The following is a 19351-nucleotide window of genomic DNA, read 5'->3' as shown; positions in this document are numbered from 1 at the left end:
AGACCTCACTGATTTTGTTCAAATTCCCAAATTTTATTAATTTTTCACAACTTAAACTTTGCACGTGAGAAAAACAAGACACCTAAAAAAAGTATACTTAAAAAGCATCAAACTTTATTAAGGCAGGCTTTGTGGCTACATATGCAACAGCAAGTGTCTACATCTGGACAAGTGTGGGGTTCAGGGCACAGCAGGCAATTCAACCAATGAATACCCTTTAGCTTGATATGACCACCAAAAAAAAAAAAAAAAAAGGCAAGAAACACACGCACAACAATTTTAGAAATTAAGTTTCAACACTTTGACCTATGGGAATAACCCATCCAACTACCATGCTTGCTGGGCTCCTTCAGACACTGAAAGAACAGGTGCAGTGCATTGCAAGCCAAACATTTTATACAAACTTGAGATTATTGATTTAAAAAAAAAAGATGGATGTCTTTTTTTAGCCACTAAAAGCAGAGCTAATTAAGGCACTTTACAATAAGGGCTTTGTTCCATGCAGTGTGACATTCTACCTTAAGCTTACAGGTATAGAGAATACATTGGCACCACCCAGTACATGAATTCTGCAGAAATTAATACTTTCTTTTGGCCTGCTACTATGGAAGTCTTAACTAATAACAGCCATGGGGCACATATGTTCTGGAGTGCCCGCCAGTGAAGGCAAATACATTTTCCACACCGATTACAAAACTTGCAGGATTCCTCCAAAGAAAATGGTACTAGGGCTACACCGATAATTGTGTAATGTTGGTGGACAAGACTGGTCCTGATTACTCAGAAATCACAAGATACACTTTCTCCAGAGCTGGCGTTTCTAAAACCTTATCAAGGACAAATGGAAACAAGGCAATATCTGGTATGTACTTGGCATAATTACAAGAGCATTTTGACACACTTGTGAAGCATCTGCAATATCTATGATGGAACTACTTCTACAACCATGAGCCAAACCATTCTCAACAGGAATCTACAAAACACAGAGGGCAACAGACACACACGGGAGCAGCTAAGCCAGCATTTTCCTAGATCACGTTTTGTGCTATAGTATCTTGCCATGAAGATTCAAACTCTTTGGACTTAGCCTAATGCTGCTCTCATATTGCTCGAGTCATTTTAAAGGTCTTTAGACAAGGGTCTACAATGAACAAACATTTGGTCAATATTGGCAGACACGGGCCATGCATTCAGTTTTCATAATTTTTAAAACATTTTTAACATTTTTATTATCTGGCAAATAAATCTGCATTACAAGTAAAGCGATTAAAAAAAAAAAAAAAAAAGGCCTACATAATACATTTTTGGGAGAAAAAAGCAAAGCTTGGTCAGTTCAATGCATCAAATCTCATGCTTAGCCATAACCAGTTTATTTTTTTTGTATTTTAATGTACATCATAATTTTTTGTAAAACAAACTGGTTTACTAAATGTATAGGTAGGAGTCCAGAGAACATCTGCAACTGAATACTCACATAATTACAATTCAAAAACATTAACGTGCTCATTTGCAGAAAACCTGAGCAGATTGTCTCAATACTATAAGGAGTGCATAGGTGCAAACTATTGACAACCTATTCAACATATCCTAAATTTATCTAATTAACGATTAAATTTGTCAAATTTCCATTCTGAGACGGTTTGAAACACAACATAAAAAAGGATCGAAAATCAGCAATATCTAGTGAACAGAAAGCATTCGACTTAACAAAACTCAGGCTTCAAACCACTATTCTAAATGTATGTGCTGCGTACCTAACATTCATTTCAGCAAGTGATTCTTCAAATTAAAAAGGGATCCCCCTACATTCATTTCTAGAAGTCCAATTTTAAAGGTTACATAAAAATCAAGAACGTTTTGAGGAAGAAAAAGGCTGCTTTCTGTATTTGTCAACATAGGAACCATGTTCAGTTGTATAACTGAAGAATAACTGTCAACATGATGGGGAAAAGCTGGAATATCAAATATAGACACTCCATTAGTGACGCTTCATTTTTCAAACAAGGAACTTACAAAAGAAAAGTTGCAGATTATTATTAATTGGGGAGGGGATATTAATACGTCTGGGTAAAATCCCCTTTCTGTGCAGAGTACTTGGGCACTACTGAAATAAATATGTTATTGTATGTTTAAAAAAAAAAAAAGTCAAGCTGGCAGCACCACTGCATTTGATAAGAATAATAAGAATAGTATTGACAATGATAACCTGCCCTCCCACCCCTAAACACAGAATCACAGGGATACAGTTTAAATCAGGGGTCAGGGGGTCTTCCATGTATTACTCGCCTGATTGGCACATTCATAAGGCACTTTTCTCCACTCCACTGCCATCAATGTTGAAAAGGTGTATGACTTTTTCTTTTTTAATTGTTTCAGACATACTCCTCTAAAGCTAAAATTTAGTTCTCGGCACACATTCACAGAAAACCCCCAAATATTCTCCTCAAAAAGATAATTAACAACTACCAACAATTAATCCGTGCATTTGAGAATTCAGTTACTTAATTTGTACTGTAAAGCGGATCGATCTTCACGGTGCGGCACAGAGATCACGATTGCAGGCCAGTACCATTCTACGATAAAACAAATGAGAAAAAAAAAAATGCAGCCATGCTTCATTGCAAAACTGAGTTTTTCCATGGATTGTTCTTCACCATTACCACAATATCTCCTTCTCTGGCAGATAAACAGCATGCGCAAACACACCCCAAAAAAACTCAGCCCTGCACACCTTAGATTTACTTTACTTACGTTGGAATGCATCCACTTCCAAGACCGCAAGAGATGACCTCAACTGTCTTTGTCTGGTCTTTTTCAGTTAGCATACATAAAGGCCTATTCATCTTGTAATGATGTTGCTTTTAATTGGAATAGTTCTCTCTTTTAGCGAGAGTGAAAGTAAAGTATTGCTTTTCACCTTCGAATTTCAAATTTGTCAGTTAGCTCCCCCCCAAAAGTTGCATATTAATTTTCTTTACTGTAGCAGAAGCCTGAAAAGCAATGCTGTATCTTCCATACTTTTAAAGGGGGGCTTAATCATTATTAATAAAAGAATAATAAAAAAAAAAATCCAGTTTCAAACAGTGTTCCTAAAGCAACAGAAAAGTAAGCAGCCTGTAACACCATAACTCTAGCATTACCTTTGTTGGTACAGATGTCTAAAAGCCTCACTAAGAACAGTGCTAGCTAGTAATCAATGGTGTCAACATGGTTGCATTATGAGCTACTTCAGAGGTAATGCAGGACTCACAGGCTGCTCGTGCTGAGCTGGAAAACACAGACACTGCCTGGAAACACTGTTTGAAAGGACTGGGGTCTCTGGGAAGGGCAATGTCAGCCCATGGCCTGGAGTGACCGCTGTTCTATTGTCTAGGGAGGATAATCTTAGAGGGTGTGGTAGTTCCTATCCTTGGATTTGCAGAACTTGTACAGGAAGAAGATGACGGCCTGCAGTCCCAACACCAGTACGATGCCCCCGATGAAACTGGCCGCGTCGAAAGAGGACTTCTTGTGAGGGACTGCAGTGGGAGAAACTGCTGTAGTAGTTGTAGTAGAATCTATGAGGAAACAGTCAATCAGTCAATCCCTGCCCACTTTCTTTGACCCTTGTATCAATTTTTACTTCACGACGACATACATAGATTAAATGGCCTCTTCTAAATGCAACACAAATCATAGAAAGCAAATTATATGATGACTGACTCAATACAATGTCCCCTCCATGGTCTAAAAAGCAGTTCTAAAATCCCATACAGTCGGACAAGGTCTGTAATTCAGTGCCGTTCAAAGTAGGAAAGTTTTAGCAACAGTCGAGAGCCCACAAGAGAGATGCGAGTATATGGTTCATGCAGGCCTGTAATCAGTGTACTTACTTGTAGGAGTGATGGTGGCATTGTGTGACGTGGTGGGGGTGACTGGTGTACTTGTATTCGCTGGAGCTTAAAGAAAGAGAAATAGAAAAACCTATAAAGCCTGATAAACTACTTTACAGATTCAAATATTTTACAAAACATAATAAACATTAAGATGTAACATAAGTGCACGGAATTAAAGGTTGTACTATTTATAGCTGCACACTTCTAAATGATCGTATATTAAGAGAAAACCTGAATACGTTACCTGTAGTACCTGCTGTGGTGTTATAGACTGTAGTTGGAAGTATAGTGGGGGCGATAGTGGTGGCATTGCCTGGAAAAAGATTTTTTTTAAATCAGCATACATTTCCAAATTAAAAAGTGTCAGCAAAAATGCAAGAGGTTAATTTACAACTTGTATGTTTTTTTTGTAATAAGACATAACAGAGGTTGGTGATCCTGGTATTTCGATTCAATTTGATCTAACTCTGTTGAAGATCTCTCGGACACATTCAAACAGTGGTTGAAAAGTGCCCTTTCACTGTATATGGTATTTCAGTCCATTTGGATGGAGACTTTTGGTGAACAGCAATGTTCAACTCTTTCCACGTATTCTCAATTGGATTGGGGTCCAGGCTTTGACTGAGCCACTCCAGGACATTGACCTCTTTGTTTTTAGGCCACTCCAGTGTGGCTTTGGCTGTACGTTTGGGGTCATTGTCCTGCTGGAAGATAAATCTTCTCTCAAGTCCCAGGTCTCTTGCAGACTTCAGCAGGTTTTCTTCCAGGATTACTCTGTACTTTGCTGCATCCATTTTGCCCTCTATCTTTACAAGGTTTCCAGGCCCTGACGCAGAGAAGCATCCCCATAGCATGATGCTGCCACCACCATGCTTCACAGTAGGGATAGTGTTCTCTGGATGATGTGCGGTGTTAGGGTTGCACCAAATGTAGCACTTAGTATTGAGGCCAAAAAGATCTATTTTGGTCTCATCAGACCATAGAATCTTCCTCCAGTTGGTCTCAGTCTCCCACATGCCTTCTGGAAAACTCTAGCCGAGATTTGATGCAAGCCTTTCTTTTTTTTTTTTTCAAAAATGACTTTCGTTTTGCCACTCTCCAAATAAAGAACACTTTTGTGAAGCACCAGGGCGATTGTTGCAGTATGCACAGTGTCTCCCAGCTCAGCCGTGGAAGACTGTAACTCCATTAGAGTTGCCAGAGGCCTCTTGGTGGCCTCCCTGACTAGTGCCCTTCTTGCTCGGATCCTTAGATCCTTTAGAGGGCGGCCTGATTTAGGCAGATTCACAGTTGTGCCATATTCTCTCCATTTCTTAATAATGCACTTTACTGTGCTCTAAGGGATATTCAATGCCTTGGAAGTTCTTATATCCTACCCCTGATTGGTGCTTTTGAAGAACCTTATTCCGGATTTGCTTTGAATGTTCTTTCGTCATCACAAGGTTGTTAGGAATTGTACTAACCAACTGTGGGACCTCCCAGAGATGGGTGTATTTAACCTGAAAGTATGTGACACACCTTAATTCAGAGGTGGACTCCATTCAACTAATTACATGACTTCTAAAGACAATTGTTTTCAACACAGCTCAAATCAGGTGCGTCACAGCAAAGGGGTTGATTACTTATTAATTAAATTATTTTCTGTTTTGTATTTGTAATTAAATTTAGAACAATTTGCAGATTATATTTTCCACTTTGACATTATGGACATTTTCTGTGTTGATCAGTGGGAAAAACTCCTGATTAAATCCATTCTGATTTCATGTTTTAACAATGAAATATGGAAAAGTCCTAGGGGGGTGAATACTTTTGAGAGCCACTTGTATATTATATACTAAAACCAAACAAAACTTTAATACAATGAATGAATACAGTAACTGAGAAATAATCAAGAAGCAGAAGTGCGTGTGTGTGGGGGGGGGGGGCGGTGGGTGGGAAATAAACGTAATTATCTTCTTAAATCCTTTTCACTAACTTTTCAATACTGTCACTGTAATCAGAACACAGGGTCATATATTCTAAGACACTGTAAATCTGCAAAAGATTGTATTTGGCAATGGTGTGTTTGGCAATTTGTTTGTCATGTAAATAATAAAAAAAACATGAGAAAATAAGTGCCACCAAGAACATGCTTCCCCAACTGGAGATTTTGGCATACAACACCTCAGCAAGCTCAATGATTCAAAGCATAACCTCACTTTGTGTCTGCACCTCTTCCAAAATAACAATGTAATCCCCTTGTAATAGACAGATTTTGTACATATACGTTTTAAATGGCAAAGTATCACTTACCCGCACAAGCCGATTCATTCGTAAGCAGGCACTCTTTTGTAGGGATAAAAGTGTCGTTGACACAGGAGGCATTTAAGAAAGTGCCATTACCGTCTGCAGAAAAAGAGAGAAAACACTTTTGCTGATATATGCATTAGCTGAAGAAAAAAAATAAGTGGGTTATTCCATGCCAGCTCAACTACAGCCACTCCCTGACCATCTTATACAGTAGCTGCCCCTGCATTTACACTATCAATCTGCAATGAAGAGCACAGTTCTTTTTTCCAGGTGTCCGGCACATCTGCTCCACTACCGTACTTTCCATGAACTAACATCTACATTTTCCTACTCTGTGGGTGACTGGAACTCCCCCACAATGTCACTCGACACATTTAAAGCCCATCTTCTCAGCATGCCAACCGACTTTGTTGCTTTGATAATAACTACTGCTATGGAGCATTTTCTTTACTGTTAATTAAAAGAACAGAAAAAAAGGCCAAATTATTTTGAATTTCCAGAGGCCTTAGAAATAAAAGTGTGCATTGCAGGCAGAGAAAGCAATTTAGGAGTAACAGAGCTTGAGCTTCGGGTGCAGACTATGTCAGCGGCTCATTAGGAGCCGAGAGGAGCAGGGCTGCCCCAGGCGCACAAGCCCCCAAGACTCATTACAGCTCCTACAGACTGGGTTCTGCTTATTATTTATTACCATGTTTTTTGTTTTTTTTTGTTAGTTTTTTTTTTAACCGTGATGCGGGGTATCTTGATCATATGCTCAAACCACTATAATACTACAGATACACACCAACTAGAACCAGACAAGCTGCAGTACCTGGACAGAATATGTCATACATCGCAAATCATAGCCATGCATGCTTAAAGGTGCTTTATTTGGTTTACATATAGCTGTAGAAGGCTCTTCTAAAACGCCAGTAAATGTAATGGAAGTACTATATAATAGTAATGCGTGTCATTATCTTTGTTGTTTTGACCTACTTAAATTTGTTTTGCTATATGGTCACAATATTATACTTGAAATTATAGCCCTTTTTTGAATTAAAAGACTGAATTACAGGAAACATTAAAGCCCACAATGTGGTTTTGTCACAGTCTTACCTCTCTGCTTTTGGTTAATGTAGCACAGCACACAAGGTATATATTTTCAATCTAATTTCTCCATTTATTGAGAGAGCAACACCAAAACCCTTTGGTGAAATGAGCTCAAACGTTACGATTATAGTTTTTGTGTAGCCAGTTTGTATTTGTATTTAGTTGCAAAGGAAAAAACTCGGCCAAAACCTTAATTTCCACATCATCCAAAATGACCATCTTTGAGGTTGAAAAAACATGGTCTCTTTTGCTGGACACAAAGCAGAAATCACATCTCATCCCTTACAACAGTTACAGTTTCTACTCTGGCAAATATACCATACTCCATTCCTCTAATACAGCCTTGACCAATGATTAGGCTGGACATTTTTAAGATTAAAAAGTGGCTGAACTGCCAGAAAGTAATGATATCTTACTGGTAATTGCAAAGGAATGCTTAAGCAATTAGTCATCTTCCAAATGAATAAAACTGCCTTCTTCATTGGAAGGGAGACCCACACATCAGTGATGGGGTCATGCGTGTGTCCTTTCCTGCAGGCAAGCCTTTGTGAAGTCTTTTGGAGCTAAAGATTAGATCTGTGGAGCCGTTCCCATGCACATCTTCATGTGGGAAATGGTCAAAATCACTCGGGTCTATTTTGTCTTGGCAGCAGTTGGCTCAGCTCCACAGGACGCGAGGGTAAAAAGCCCCGCAATTCCTCTGAGAGAATACTGTAAATCCAATTACAGCTTAAAGCCAAGTGTCAAGATTTTTTTTAATACATGCAGCCCACGTGATAATACGTAAACAGCTGCGTCAACACCTAGGCTTGATGTAGAATAGACTCTTACAGGAACTTATCTTTTGGCTCAGGAATATTGCTTACTGATGGGCTTAAAATAACCACTTAGACTTTCAAAGCCTCATATGAACATGTGGTATTCATTTTCTTTTTCAGAAATTGCAAAATGTTCTTATCACAAATAAAATTCACAACTAAAAGTACAGAACTGAAAATACTTCTATTGTTATAGTGATTTGCACAGCGCTTTAAAAGTAAAAGTTTGTCAGTAAAAGCTTGATTCAGCTGATGCAGGAAATGCAGAATTTCAGTCATCCTAAAAAAGAATTGGTAGAGAATGTCATTTACCCTTGCCAATCCTCCAAAGACTTTTAACCGAATTGCTGATGCAAGCCATCCCCTTGCGTTTTTCCATGTCATTTCAAAGGACTTGACATCATCAGTATGCTGCGGAAGATTTCCACAACGATAATTTGCAAAACTAACCACAGAGCACAGCTGCCCACGTAGAACAGCCCAGGACTGAACGGGCACATCAGCCACCACCATAACCAGACCCTGGCTTCTACATTCATGCATTGACAGTAAAACTGGGCAGATTTGTTTTAAACTGGAATACATTTTGATACAGGAGGAAAAATGCAACCAAGCAGAGTTTCTCTTTTCCACAGTAGAGTGGCCTGGAGAAGACCATTTTATTTCAATATAAAACTGCTAACCGATACTAGGCTTTCAACACAATGATAGCCCTTTACTCGAGTGGTAAGCAAACCGATTGAATCCACTTTCAGTTTTTACAAACTGAATGAAGGCCCAAAAAGAAGTGGTTAGTGTATGGAAGAAAAGAAAACGATGTCAAGTTGAAAAAGTATGCTATAAACCTTAATATTTCTTAACCTGATATTGAAAATTCAAATGAATACATATTGTGTAAGGGTGCTCCGATTGATCGGCTGCCAATCATTATCGGCTGATAATCGTTTTAAATAGTTTGATCGGTGGTCTCTATAAAGGCCGATCAGATCATGCAAAACTCACGAGATTTTTCTATGCGCAGCTAAAATGGCTTCAGTATATTCAGTGGTCTGGCAGTTCTACCAGGTGTCTGAAAAAGACAATACAATACATTTGCAACGTGTGTCAAGGAAATCCCACGAGGCGGAAAAACCATTTAAATACCACCAACCTCATCAGACATTTGAAAATTAGTCATGCTATGGTTTAAGTTGTGTCTCTAAGAGAGTGTCTCTAAGAGAGGGAGTGGAATATATTGCACATATTTCCTGTCAATAAACAGTTGTCAATTCATGATACTTCATCATTTCTTCATTTTAATACTTAATATACATTGTTGTTAAGAATAGTTAAATAAATAAATAAATAATACATGATAAATAGAAGGTTTCAAATAGACCCCGTGATCGGTATCGGCCGATACTGCTTCCAGTGATCAGTAATTGGTGATCGGCCCCAAAAATGTACAGAACAGTGAAGTACATTACAAATTTAACAATAAAATACAGGGCAGCACTGACTTTTTAAAATGCTTGAATCAAGTTTTAAAATGTGGTATTAATCTACTTCTCTATTGAATCAAAATGTCCTTGCTGTACTTATTTTTTCCCCATGAGTCCTTAATTTGAACTGTGATCCAACATCTCATTTACAGCCTTTTCACTGGAAAGCTACTTAAAGAGATTTATAGTATTAATTAATGTGCTGCACAGCATGGTGCAACCCAAACACCTATCAATACTTCTGACTTTAAAAACTATTTTCATGGAGGACCATTTTTATAAATCAAAACCTGTAACATAAAAAGGTACCAGAACAGGACACATTCACACAAAACATCTATGTTACAAAAATACAGTTATTAAGTAGATAAATTGCCAATTGAAAACTCCCACCACATTCTGTTCTTTGTAACAACTATCCCTTATCTGGGCTTTAAAACGCCCAGAAACCAATGGCAAACAATGAATGGCAATAACTTCCGAACAGCTCTTCTTGTTTCCCGTACCAGACAAATAAATTGTATGGATATATAATGGTACTAAATGTAAGCATTTTGCACCTACAGTGAGTTAATCATTTCACTGCTATACCACTTGGGAGCCTGAAAGTCACGATACTGTTTAACTTGAGAAATATTAATTGGTTCAATTTACACACACCCAGTGGATAATGCACTTTGACAGTGTGAAACATGTTCAAGTAGGGCATACATTACACAAATCGTTATTTTTACAGATTACCTAGATCAATTATATTTCTCCTTGGCCTCCAGTACAATTCTCTAGCCCATCAAATACAATCACACGGACGATAAACTGAAGTACAAAGAGAGGTCTTAACAAGGCGATGTTGGCAGTGGACACACCTACAGTTCTCACATTCCCAGCATACAGCATGTTGGTCGTGAGAAATACTTTCCTATCACCACCTCGATACTACTGCCCTTGACTCTTCTGACCACAGCCCTCCATAACCCACATTTTGGAACCGTTGCACAGTCACACGTACGGCAATAACATGTGCTCATGTCGGGGTTTATTTGCATTATCAGAAACTGTAATGTTTACATACAGGAATACGAGGTGAACTGTGTCAAAAATTCTAGGAGGAGCTGAATATTCCCCCAGGGTTGAGTACTGGAGCATTGCCAACTTCAGCAGAGGTGAAGTTTGTCAACTGGAAAGATGGCATTGCAGGTCCAAGCTCAAGCTTAGGCCATGTACTTGTCTAAGGAAGAATTAGATTACATACAGAGGTGTAATCTCTTCCTTTTAGACTCTTTTCCATCTATGCGCCTTCCACTGAACTTTGAGGCCAGATGTTTAACAACAGCTTCACTAACAAAACAGCTGCATAGAAACACTCGACCCTACACTGTGAATGGTGGTTAGTTTGAATAGCAATAAGCCCAATGCAAAACAATAATGCAAAACACTGTGTGTGCAATACTTGTGACCTCTAGCTTCTGAAAACACCAGAGGAAAAGATATAAAACATGGTATGTAGAGAGGTCTGGTAAAAAAAAAAAAAAAAAAGTCTATTGCCATGTGCACTGTAGTTCAATCAGCAAATACCTTCCAGTGCCTTGCTACTCAGAACATTATTTCACAAGCTGCTGTGAAAACTAGAGCAATAACACAATTTGCAATTTAATTTTCTCAACAGCAGGCAGATGTTTGCTGTAGCGTCTTGATGGTCTTGTTTTTTTATTTTTTTTTAAAGCAGGATTCTTTTCTATTTTATTCCTGAGGGCTTCAAAGACATTCAACAGTGGAAGCAGTGGCTTTCTAAACTGAAAACCGACATTGCTGAAACAGTAAGTATTATTTCCCCCATCAAACGCTTTCACAGATTTATCCATTTGCCTATTCAATAACCGAGCAGATTTGCATTTTCCTGCAAAAATGTAACTTTGTGTTACTGCCTGCAGTGCACTGAATTCCTGAGGCTGTGAAATGATTTATTTTGCCCTGAAGATCTGTTTGTCTGCTTGTTCAACCTTTGTAACACATTTGTTATTACCCTGTTGTCTCCACCTTCCTTTGTTTATTGTGATGCAATAATCCAGCCATGTTTAAAGAGGCCATTCAGGCTTGATTTTAATCTATAAATATCTAAAGAACAGGCGACAATCACTGGAATGTGGTTCTCTCTTCTAAGTCTATAACATAGTGGACAGCGCAATATGGATGAAACTAGTGTAATAGTTTTTTGTGGTTTTGAAGAGGTCTCACTTCTCACTTTTGATTTGCTTCTCGTGGTGTCCTAAAGAGGAACTAGAAAACTATACCATTGCCCTGGGTCGCTGTGGCACAAATGCAGCGTCTCTGGCTGTACACAGAACACTAACAGAACCCGGCTTGTGTGGCACAATTCAAGTTTGGGTAAGATATGCTAGTACTGCATACAAAAAAATACAGTAGTCGCATACTACACACCTGACTTATACTAGCTGTAGCACCGGCCTAATTGCTTTTGTGCTTTTACTACACACACTGGTATGAGGGTGTTACAGGTAAAAGGTGGTGGTGGTTTCTCCAAATATAGACATAATGGTTTAAACACACACTGCAGGCCACACAGAGAGAAGCTGAACAAGGTTATGAGCCATTGAACACTGCACAACATGTAGGAGTGAAGGCAGAAAATGCTCTTGCCTAGATGATATGAACAGATATCAGGTAATGGCATTCCAGCTGTTCGTGGAAGCCAAACAGAGATAGAGCCCTTTCTAATTCCTAGGCAATGCTCATCACAAGCTGAGGTTTAGGGGGCTGTACATCTGTATTACTCATAACCAACACTACAACAACCTCAGCACAAGAGGAGGGGTTAGCATTGTGTTAGCATTTTCCAATACAAAAAGGCTAAATGCTATTAATTTTATTTAAGCAAGAAATATTAAGACTAAAGTTCTTCCTGTGCATTGCCAGTTGTCAATTGCTTACTCCAGATTCCCACCTCCTACTCCCATTATTCCTCCTAATTTGGTTGTCAAAAGATTTACAGTAGTACATTGAGGAAACCGACATTCCTTTCCTAATTGGAGTCGACCCAACAGGATGAGCACTGAAGCAAACTTCAGATCTGCACTTCTTGCTTCGTTTCCGCAGCGGTGATGTGTTTTTCCTGTAATTTCTCCTTCTGCTTCCTTTTTATGGACTCACGTCTTTTATTTACTGCAAACCTTCAGTTGACCCCCGCCACCCCCACTCTCCTCATGCTTTCATATTATGAAATGTCTTGTTCTCATTGCTATTCAAGGTCTGCCATACTGTCACAATCCAGAGTGCAGAAGCCTCAGAACTGGACCTCTGCTGGCTCTGACATCACCCTTGCTCAGCACTGGAAATCTCTTGTATGAAGTAAGAAAACATCACAAGCTGATCATGTTAAACTAGGTCTCCTTTGGGTTTGTCCACTGTTCATACACTTCTCTCGTGAACAGTAAATGTATCACAAAGTTTGAATACGAAATCATGTATTGAATTCAACTCGCTGTGTCAACAATAGCTGCACTTCTTTAGAAAGCACATTCTTTGACTCTCTCTATTGCAAATTGCTCTTCCTTTCTCAGTATCATTCAATCATGGTCCATGACTCTTACCCCACACCCCCACTGACTCTCCTCCACCTTCTACCTCCTCAGCCACTTCCAACCCATTACTCACTCCACAAATCCCATACTGCTCTCTGCCTCTTCGGTTGCACTACCCATGGCTGTCTTCCACATCACTCTCTCTCCTCCCCCCTCCTCCCCTTCTTTCAGTAGTCTGACACCTACCTCTACTCCGGAATCAGAAACTTAACACACACTTTCATTTCCACCCTCTTGAACAGCACTGTTCTCTGAACTCATTCAGAGCTCAAAGACTTGCATTAACCCTGTTCCCCAGAAACCCAAGAGCAAGATTTTTGTGAATAAAAGGATACGAGTTGACAAAAATAAACACATGCTTAAAATCTTGCCAAGCAAACACAAAAACGTTTTCTCTTTCTTTACTCCCAATGTAACTTTAACCTGTTGTGCCCAATTGAGTGTTTCCAAGTTTAAAACACCAAAAACACACAAGTGGGTGTGTGAATAACAAGAAGTGGAAGAAAGGAAAGAGAGGGTACTGTTCAATCAACCCAGGTAATGTAGCACACAGTCCACAAATGCCAAGCATTGCAAAGTAACATTTCTTTGTATATCTTTCCCTTTCAATTTTTTTAAAGAAACATAAGACAACTAAACTAAAGAGCTGCTACAGTAAAATGTATTTTAATAGCCTAGGATAAAAATCCCACTGTTTTAGTCCCAAGAGAACAGACCCACCCACCTGTTCCACCAACACAGTTTTTGGCAGAATGGCTAATGGCATTGTGATTCACTTCTTAAGCAACTTTAAAAGGCCACAAAATTTCATAATAAAATAACAAAAAACATGCAGAGGTATACATTTATCCCAAATCAAAACTAAATTAATAAAAGATATTTAAAGTGCTTTATGGCCACATGCTTTCATTTTAAGCTTCTGCACCCACAAATAATTAGAAAACAACGAACGAAGGTTTGGGCTACGCTGATCTGCTGTGTGAAATACAACACTGAAAGGTACTAAACAAACCCGATACGTTTTCAACTAGCATGAAACAAAAAGCGTTACTTACTGAAGACCTATACATAAGAATACATTTAATCAAACACATTAACTGGGCATAATGCTGAACAGGCATTACAATTATTTCAAGCATATAAATGAGTGGAGAAGCTCAAATGCTGAGATATTCAAAAGTTGTCCCTGTGGCCGGTCCACTTGGATTGTTTCACTTTGCCTTGTGACCTACTCTGTGCCAGCACCTAAATTCAGATGCTAGATGGACAAACCACATCATGTGTAGGGATACATCAGCCAAGAATGGTCAACAATATTTAAGCCAGGAATCAAAATCTGCATAGATTGAATTCCTGGGTAATAAACAGCTCTGAGGAATCCATCTGATTAGGTGATACAGCAGTTACTGTTCATGGGTCAGTGCAACAGCAAGTTGTGGGATTCCCAAAGACTGTACAAAAAACTGGATTAAATTAAAGATCCCCGAAACCTTAAACCACACCGTAAAACTGGTGTAAAATATCATGCAGGTAAAAATTCACAGAGCAGAAGCAGCTAACCAGACAAACTGACATATGGCAGGATTTGTACTGAAATCAGAGTATGCGGCAACGGTTTTCAGGTCAGGTGACAATTCTTTACTTATAAGGGTTTGTTTTAGATAATGTTAAGCTTTTGTTAAGAGCTAGCCTACCAATAAGAAGGAATTTCTGAGAACAAACAACACCTCCACTCATTCGACTGCATCTGTTATAAACACACCTGTCCAAAAAACGTCAGTTGCAAACATTAGCTCTCCTGTTGAGACTTGCTTTTGTCACTTACAATTACACAATAGCCAGCATTTGTAATAAATCCACAGTTCTTTGTGGACTACATTCTTGAGAAAAAATTGCAGGTATGAAATTGTTAATTTAAAACAGTATGCTGTGATTTATTGAGTATTACACAACCCAAACAAATTCCTATGGATTTTTTTTTTTTTTTTTTTTTAACTTGGAAATTAATGTAATACCTTTAATGCATTATATTATCTCTCTCTCAAGTAATTTAAATGCTTAAAATCTAAGACTCCTTACTTTTGCATTCCATCCAATAACACAGAGTTATATTTCCATCCTTCTGATTTTGGCATTCAGCACAGCTTGTGTGATTTGAACAGGAACCTGAAAATAAACAAATTTAAAAAAAAGTTATTTTTTTATCCCAGCAACAAGACCTTTTAATTCATTTCTGATACTCTTAATTAAATTATGTATGTGTCCCAGCAGTTAAGCACCAGCTAGGTCAAGCCCAGTAGAATAAAAGTATCATGCCCCCAATGTAGTTTCTGAGGTGTGGGTTAACAGCATTTACACTGCATATTTAACCTCATTTTGATTGTAGAACATATGCATTTTCTGCATAATCATTAAGCTGATTAACATTTCTTTCACAATGAAAATGTTTCACACAGTCAATGATTTGTGATCATGTATAGGTCAGAAATGACACCGATGCCCAAACATGAATGATACATGAACTGTGAAAATAAAATCATAAACCTTTAAAAACCCACAAAATGGCAATTGCTTCATATTAGGAATTCAAATATATATGCCAATATAGAAGTAGTAAGTAGTAAGAAAAGATACTGCATCCGATTTCACTGTTGCAATAATTCCAGGACACAGTGTTCAAGACATTGTAACACTGAAAGATCTGACCAAATAAAATCAAGGTCAAAGACAAAGAAATCATTGTTTTATTCTGTCAACATACAAATAATTATAAAACTATGCAATGTAGAGAAAGGTCATAATTCTGATATTGATAATAATTAATGTATTTAACGACAAAACATTACTCAGGACTAAGAAAGCAATATTGCAGAAACAAAGGCTCTGGTCACAGAACAAGATGATAGCAGGGAGTCCCTAATTCACTGAACCCAGGTGACATGTTGGGCAATTTGAAACAAACACATTAAGGATCTTTTTAATTTAAGCGCGGATTTTGGAAGATGAGCTATTTGACAGACAGCTTTTTACCACAGATAACCCTAAAACTAATTATCTGCTCTCCTCATGGATAGGAAAGCCCAACATTATAATAGTTTTAACATACTAAAACAAAATGCAGAAAGTGTGTCAATGAAAACCTTTAATACTGTCAATGGGTCATGCTGCTAGGTTGTAGCATTTAAATATATTATATTAAAATATATTATAAATATATAATATATTCTAGAATAATTAATAAAATGACAATAAAACCTTCGACAAAGATTATGCCAGCTATAATAAAAGTGAAAAGGCTAGTCTAACATTTAATTCTGAATTGATTTATAAACTATTCGAATTGTAACGTGTTAATAGTTTCAATATTAGACAGGAGAGGCGTCCGATCAATTGATTGATCAGTGTCAAAGTCCTAGCCCAGCAGCACCATGATAGCAAGGATAGGAAGCTACTGGTATAATGTAATATGTGCCAACCCCTCCCTGGAAGTTTCTATAATGTACCCGACCAATCTGCGCCCCCCCCCCCCCGTTTCACCATATGCAATCATTGCAACTCAGCCAGCCAGCTGGTGTGCAAACAGTGCGTCCGATTGCGTCACTTCGTGTCACCCGGGCTGCAGAATGGTAGCGTTCGTGTAGCCGAGCTGCGCAGATCTGCACAATCCCAGCGCTCTCATTGGTGCAGCCGCGCACATCCGCTCACAACTGCGCAAATCTACACGAACGCGACCGAAGACTTATCGCCTGTCTGTGTAGGATGTTAATTTGTAACCGTGTGCGCCGGATCATCGGAAGGGAAACGCAAAGGAGCGGTGCAGAGCGCAAGAAGTCGACATTTGAAACACGACTGAATAGGATACAAAACGAAGAGCAGACCAGTTACAAAATCAAGTGATCAAACTTGATTCAGACCAAGCAAGGACAGATGCAACCTACTTCTATAAAAGTAGATTTGCACTGCAATGGATTGCTAGCGATTGGGTCGCTTTTTAAGCCAACGATTTAAAACAGTCGAAAATAAAACGACGATTCGCGAAACGTGTTAGTATTGATAATAATACAGAGGTACTTCTACTTCACTTTACCATGCAGTTAACTTCACAGCCCCTACGTGCGTGTAACAATGCAATTCACTTACCTATCTTCCCTTGTGCTGTTGTACTGCGCAGGACAGCCAGGATGAATGTTACACACAGCAGTCTCCAGTACATTCTGCAATGTCTTAAACTTACCCGACAAACACAAATACTTGAATTGAACGATATAGTGGTGGGAAAGAAGAGTGTGCGTGAGAGAGAAAGCAGCTACAATCTGCCTGTGCTGTATACGGGTTTTCTGTGGCTGTACTTCCTGCTATACAGGTCATGTGGCACTTCCCTGACTCATTGCAGAGGGAGGAGAGATAGGTGCCGGAGTTGCCTGCCTGCCTGCCTGCAGGCCTGCCTGCACTATTTAACCTATTGCATGCCTGAGATAACGCGTCACAACCCCCCGACAGACAGCTATCTCAGGCATGCAATAGGCTAAATAGTGCAGGCTAGGCAACTCAGCATCTCTCCTCCCTTCAGGGAGAAATTGAGAAATCAGTCACACACATTGAGCAATGTGACAAATACGGTTTTCAGAAATGTGACTCTTTCTAAAAAGCTCTGAAAGGTAGCTCTTTATTGAGGAAGAGGTGAGAAAACGTGCTCCCCATCATCTTTTACAGAGGTGCCAGAAAGAGCTGTGTATGTGGTCTGATCTACATCACTCAATCTGATACATACATGAAACAAATATCATGCTTATTCATAGTGGGCTTTCATCTCCCTGTCCTGTGCTTTGAAATTAAAGTGTTTTATTTCTGGTTCACAGAAAGGTGTCTGGATGACTAGAATACACCTCCTAGACGCTTCATATGTGAAAGTAGATACTACAGATTAGGATATGTATTAACACATCATAGACTGTCTGATATGGAGGTCGTGGAAGATATCGGAGAACTGTTAAAGGGAACTGTAACCCAAGAACTGGAACAACAGGATTTTTCTTTTCTCTTTTTTGAATTGATGAATTGGTTGGTCATTTCCCTTTGTATATTGTTACACTTCAATTAATTAAACAGGATCTGATGTGCACTGGCTGTCCAGTTTTAGATGTTTGTGTTGGGAACTGCGCTAACGTACGTGCAGCAACCTGATGAGGACTGCTGGAAACGGCTAAATAAAACTAGCTATTGTTTTTGCAGCTGTGTTATTCAGGATGCTGTGGAGTTTGTGATGCCTTGTGTGTCTGCTTGTGACCCTTTCCTTCACCAAGACAAAGTATATAAAAAGCAAAAACAGAATTTGAATGAAAACAAAGGGAAATCTCTCTTTCTATCTCTTTCCCTCCCTCTCTCGTGTGGGTGTCTTCTAGGGCTGTTTTCATCTCTTGGGATCCATTCTATAGCTTCTTTTGTCCACCATTGGTCTGTTCTTCTTTCAATATGCTCAGCCCATTGCCATTTTAAAATATAGTCTTTCAATTATGTCACATACTTTTGTTTGTTCTCTGGTCCATTTATTTGTTTTTCAGTCTCTCCCTGTAATTCCAAGCATACACCTTTCTATGATTCATTGTTTCGTTTCTGTATCACTTCTGGTTTAGTGACCAGGTTTCAGAACCATAAGTAAGCACTGATAGGATGCACTGATTAAATATATATTTTAAATAACCTATATAGTAGTAATGACACAGTGAACATCTAGAAGAAGTGTCAATTAATACATGGGAAATACCAGATGTGATTCCAGAAGTATCGTATGCCATAAAGGATATTATGGAATCACAATGGAGATCCTGAGAAAAGCTGGAGAAGAAATTGAGAAAAGTCTTGCAAAATATTGAAATTGACTTAAATTGAAATTGAAGTAAACACATTCCAGATAAATGGAACAACTCAACTGTCATTCTCCTTCACAAGAAGGGAGAGAAAGAGGACCCGAAGAACTATAGGCCAATTAGTCTACTTCCCAAAGTACACAAGGTATTGAAAAGGTAAAAACACACCTCCTTCAAGACACCCTAGACTTCACCCACACAAGACAACAAGCAGGATTCAGAAGTGGAAATAACTCAATGGATCATCTTCAAGTCATCTGAGAAGTATTAGAAAGATTTAGACAATATGATTTTACTGTTGAGTTGAAAATGGTTGTCTCCAATAAACATACA

General features: G+C 38.7%; 1 protein-coding gene across 1 annotated transcript; it reads right to left on the bottom strand.

The window, feature by feature from the left end:
* Window positions 1–92: 92 nt before the first annotated feature.
* cd164 (CD164 molecule, sialomucin) lies at window positions 93–17579 on the bottom strand. Its single transcript, XM_066701275.1, has 6 exons — window positions 17292–17579; window positions 15231–15317; window positions 6168–6260; window positions 4120–4188; window positions 3873–3938; window positions 93–3557 (listed from the first exon to the last, which is right to left on the bottom strand). The coding sequence occupies exons 1-6, from the start codon at window positions 17362–17364 to the stop codon at window positions 3385–3387; spliced, it is 561 nt and encodes a 186-aa protein (XP_066557372.1). The 5' UTR covers window positions 17365–17579; the 3' UTR covers window positions 93–3384.
* Window positions 17580–19351: the final 1772 nt, after the last annotated feature.

The sequence above is a fragment of the Amia ocellicauda genome, chromosome 1 (assembly GCF_036373705.1).
Source record: "Amia ocellicauda isolate fAmiCal2 chromosome 1, fAmiCal2.hap1, whole genome shotgun sequence".
NCBI lineage: Eukaryota > Metazoa > Chordata > Actinopteri > Amiiformes > Amiidae > Amia > Amia ocellicauda.
Note: the sequence above shows the minus strand (reverse complement) of the source record. Positions and strands in the feature narration are given on the sequence as shown.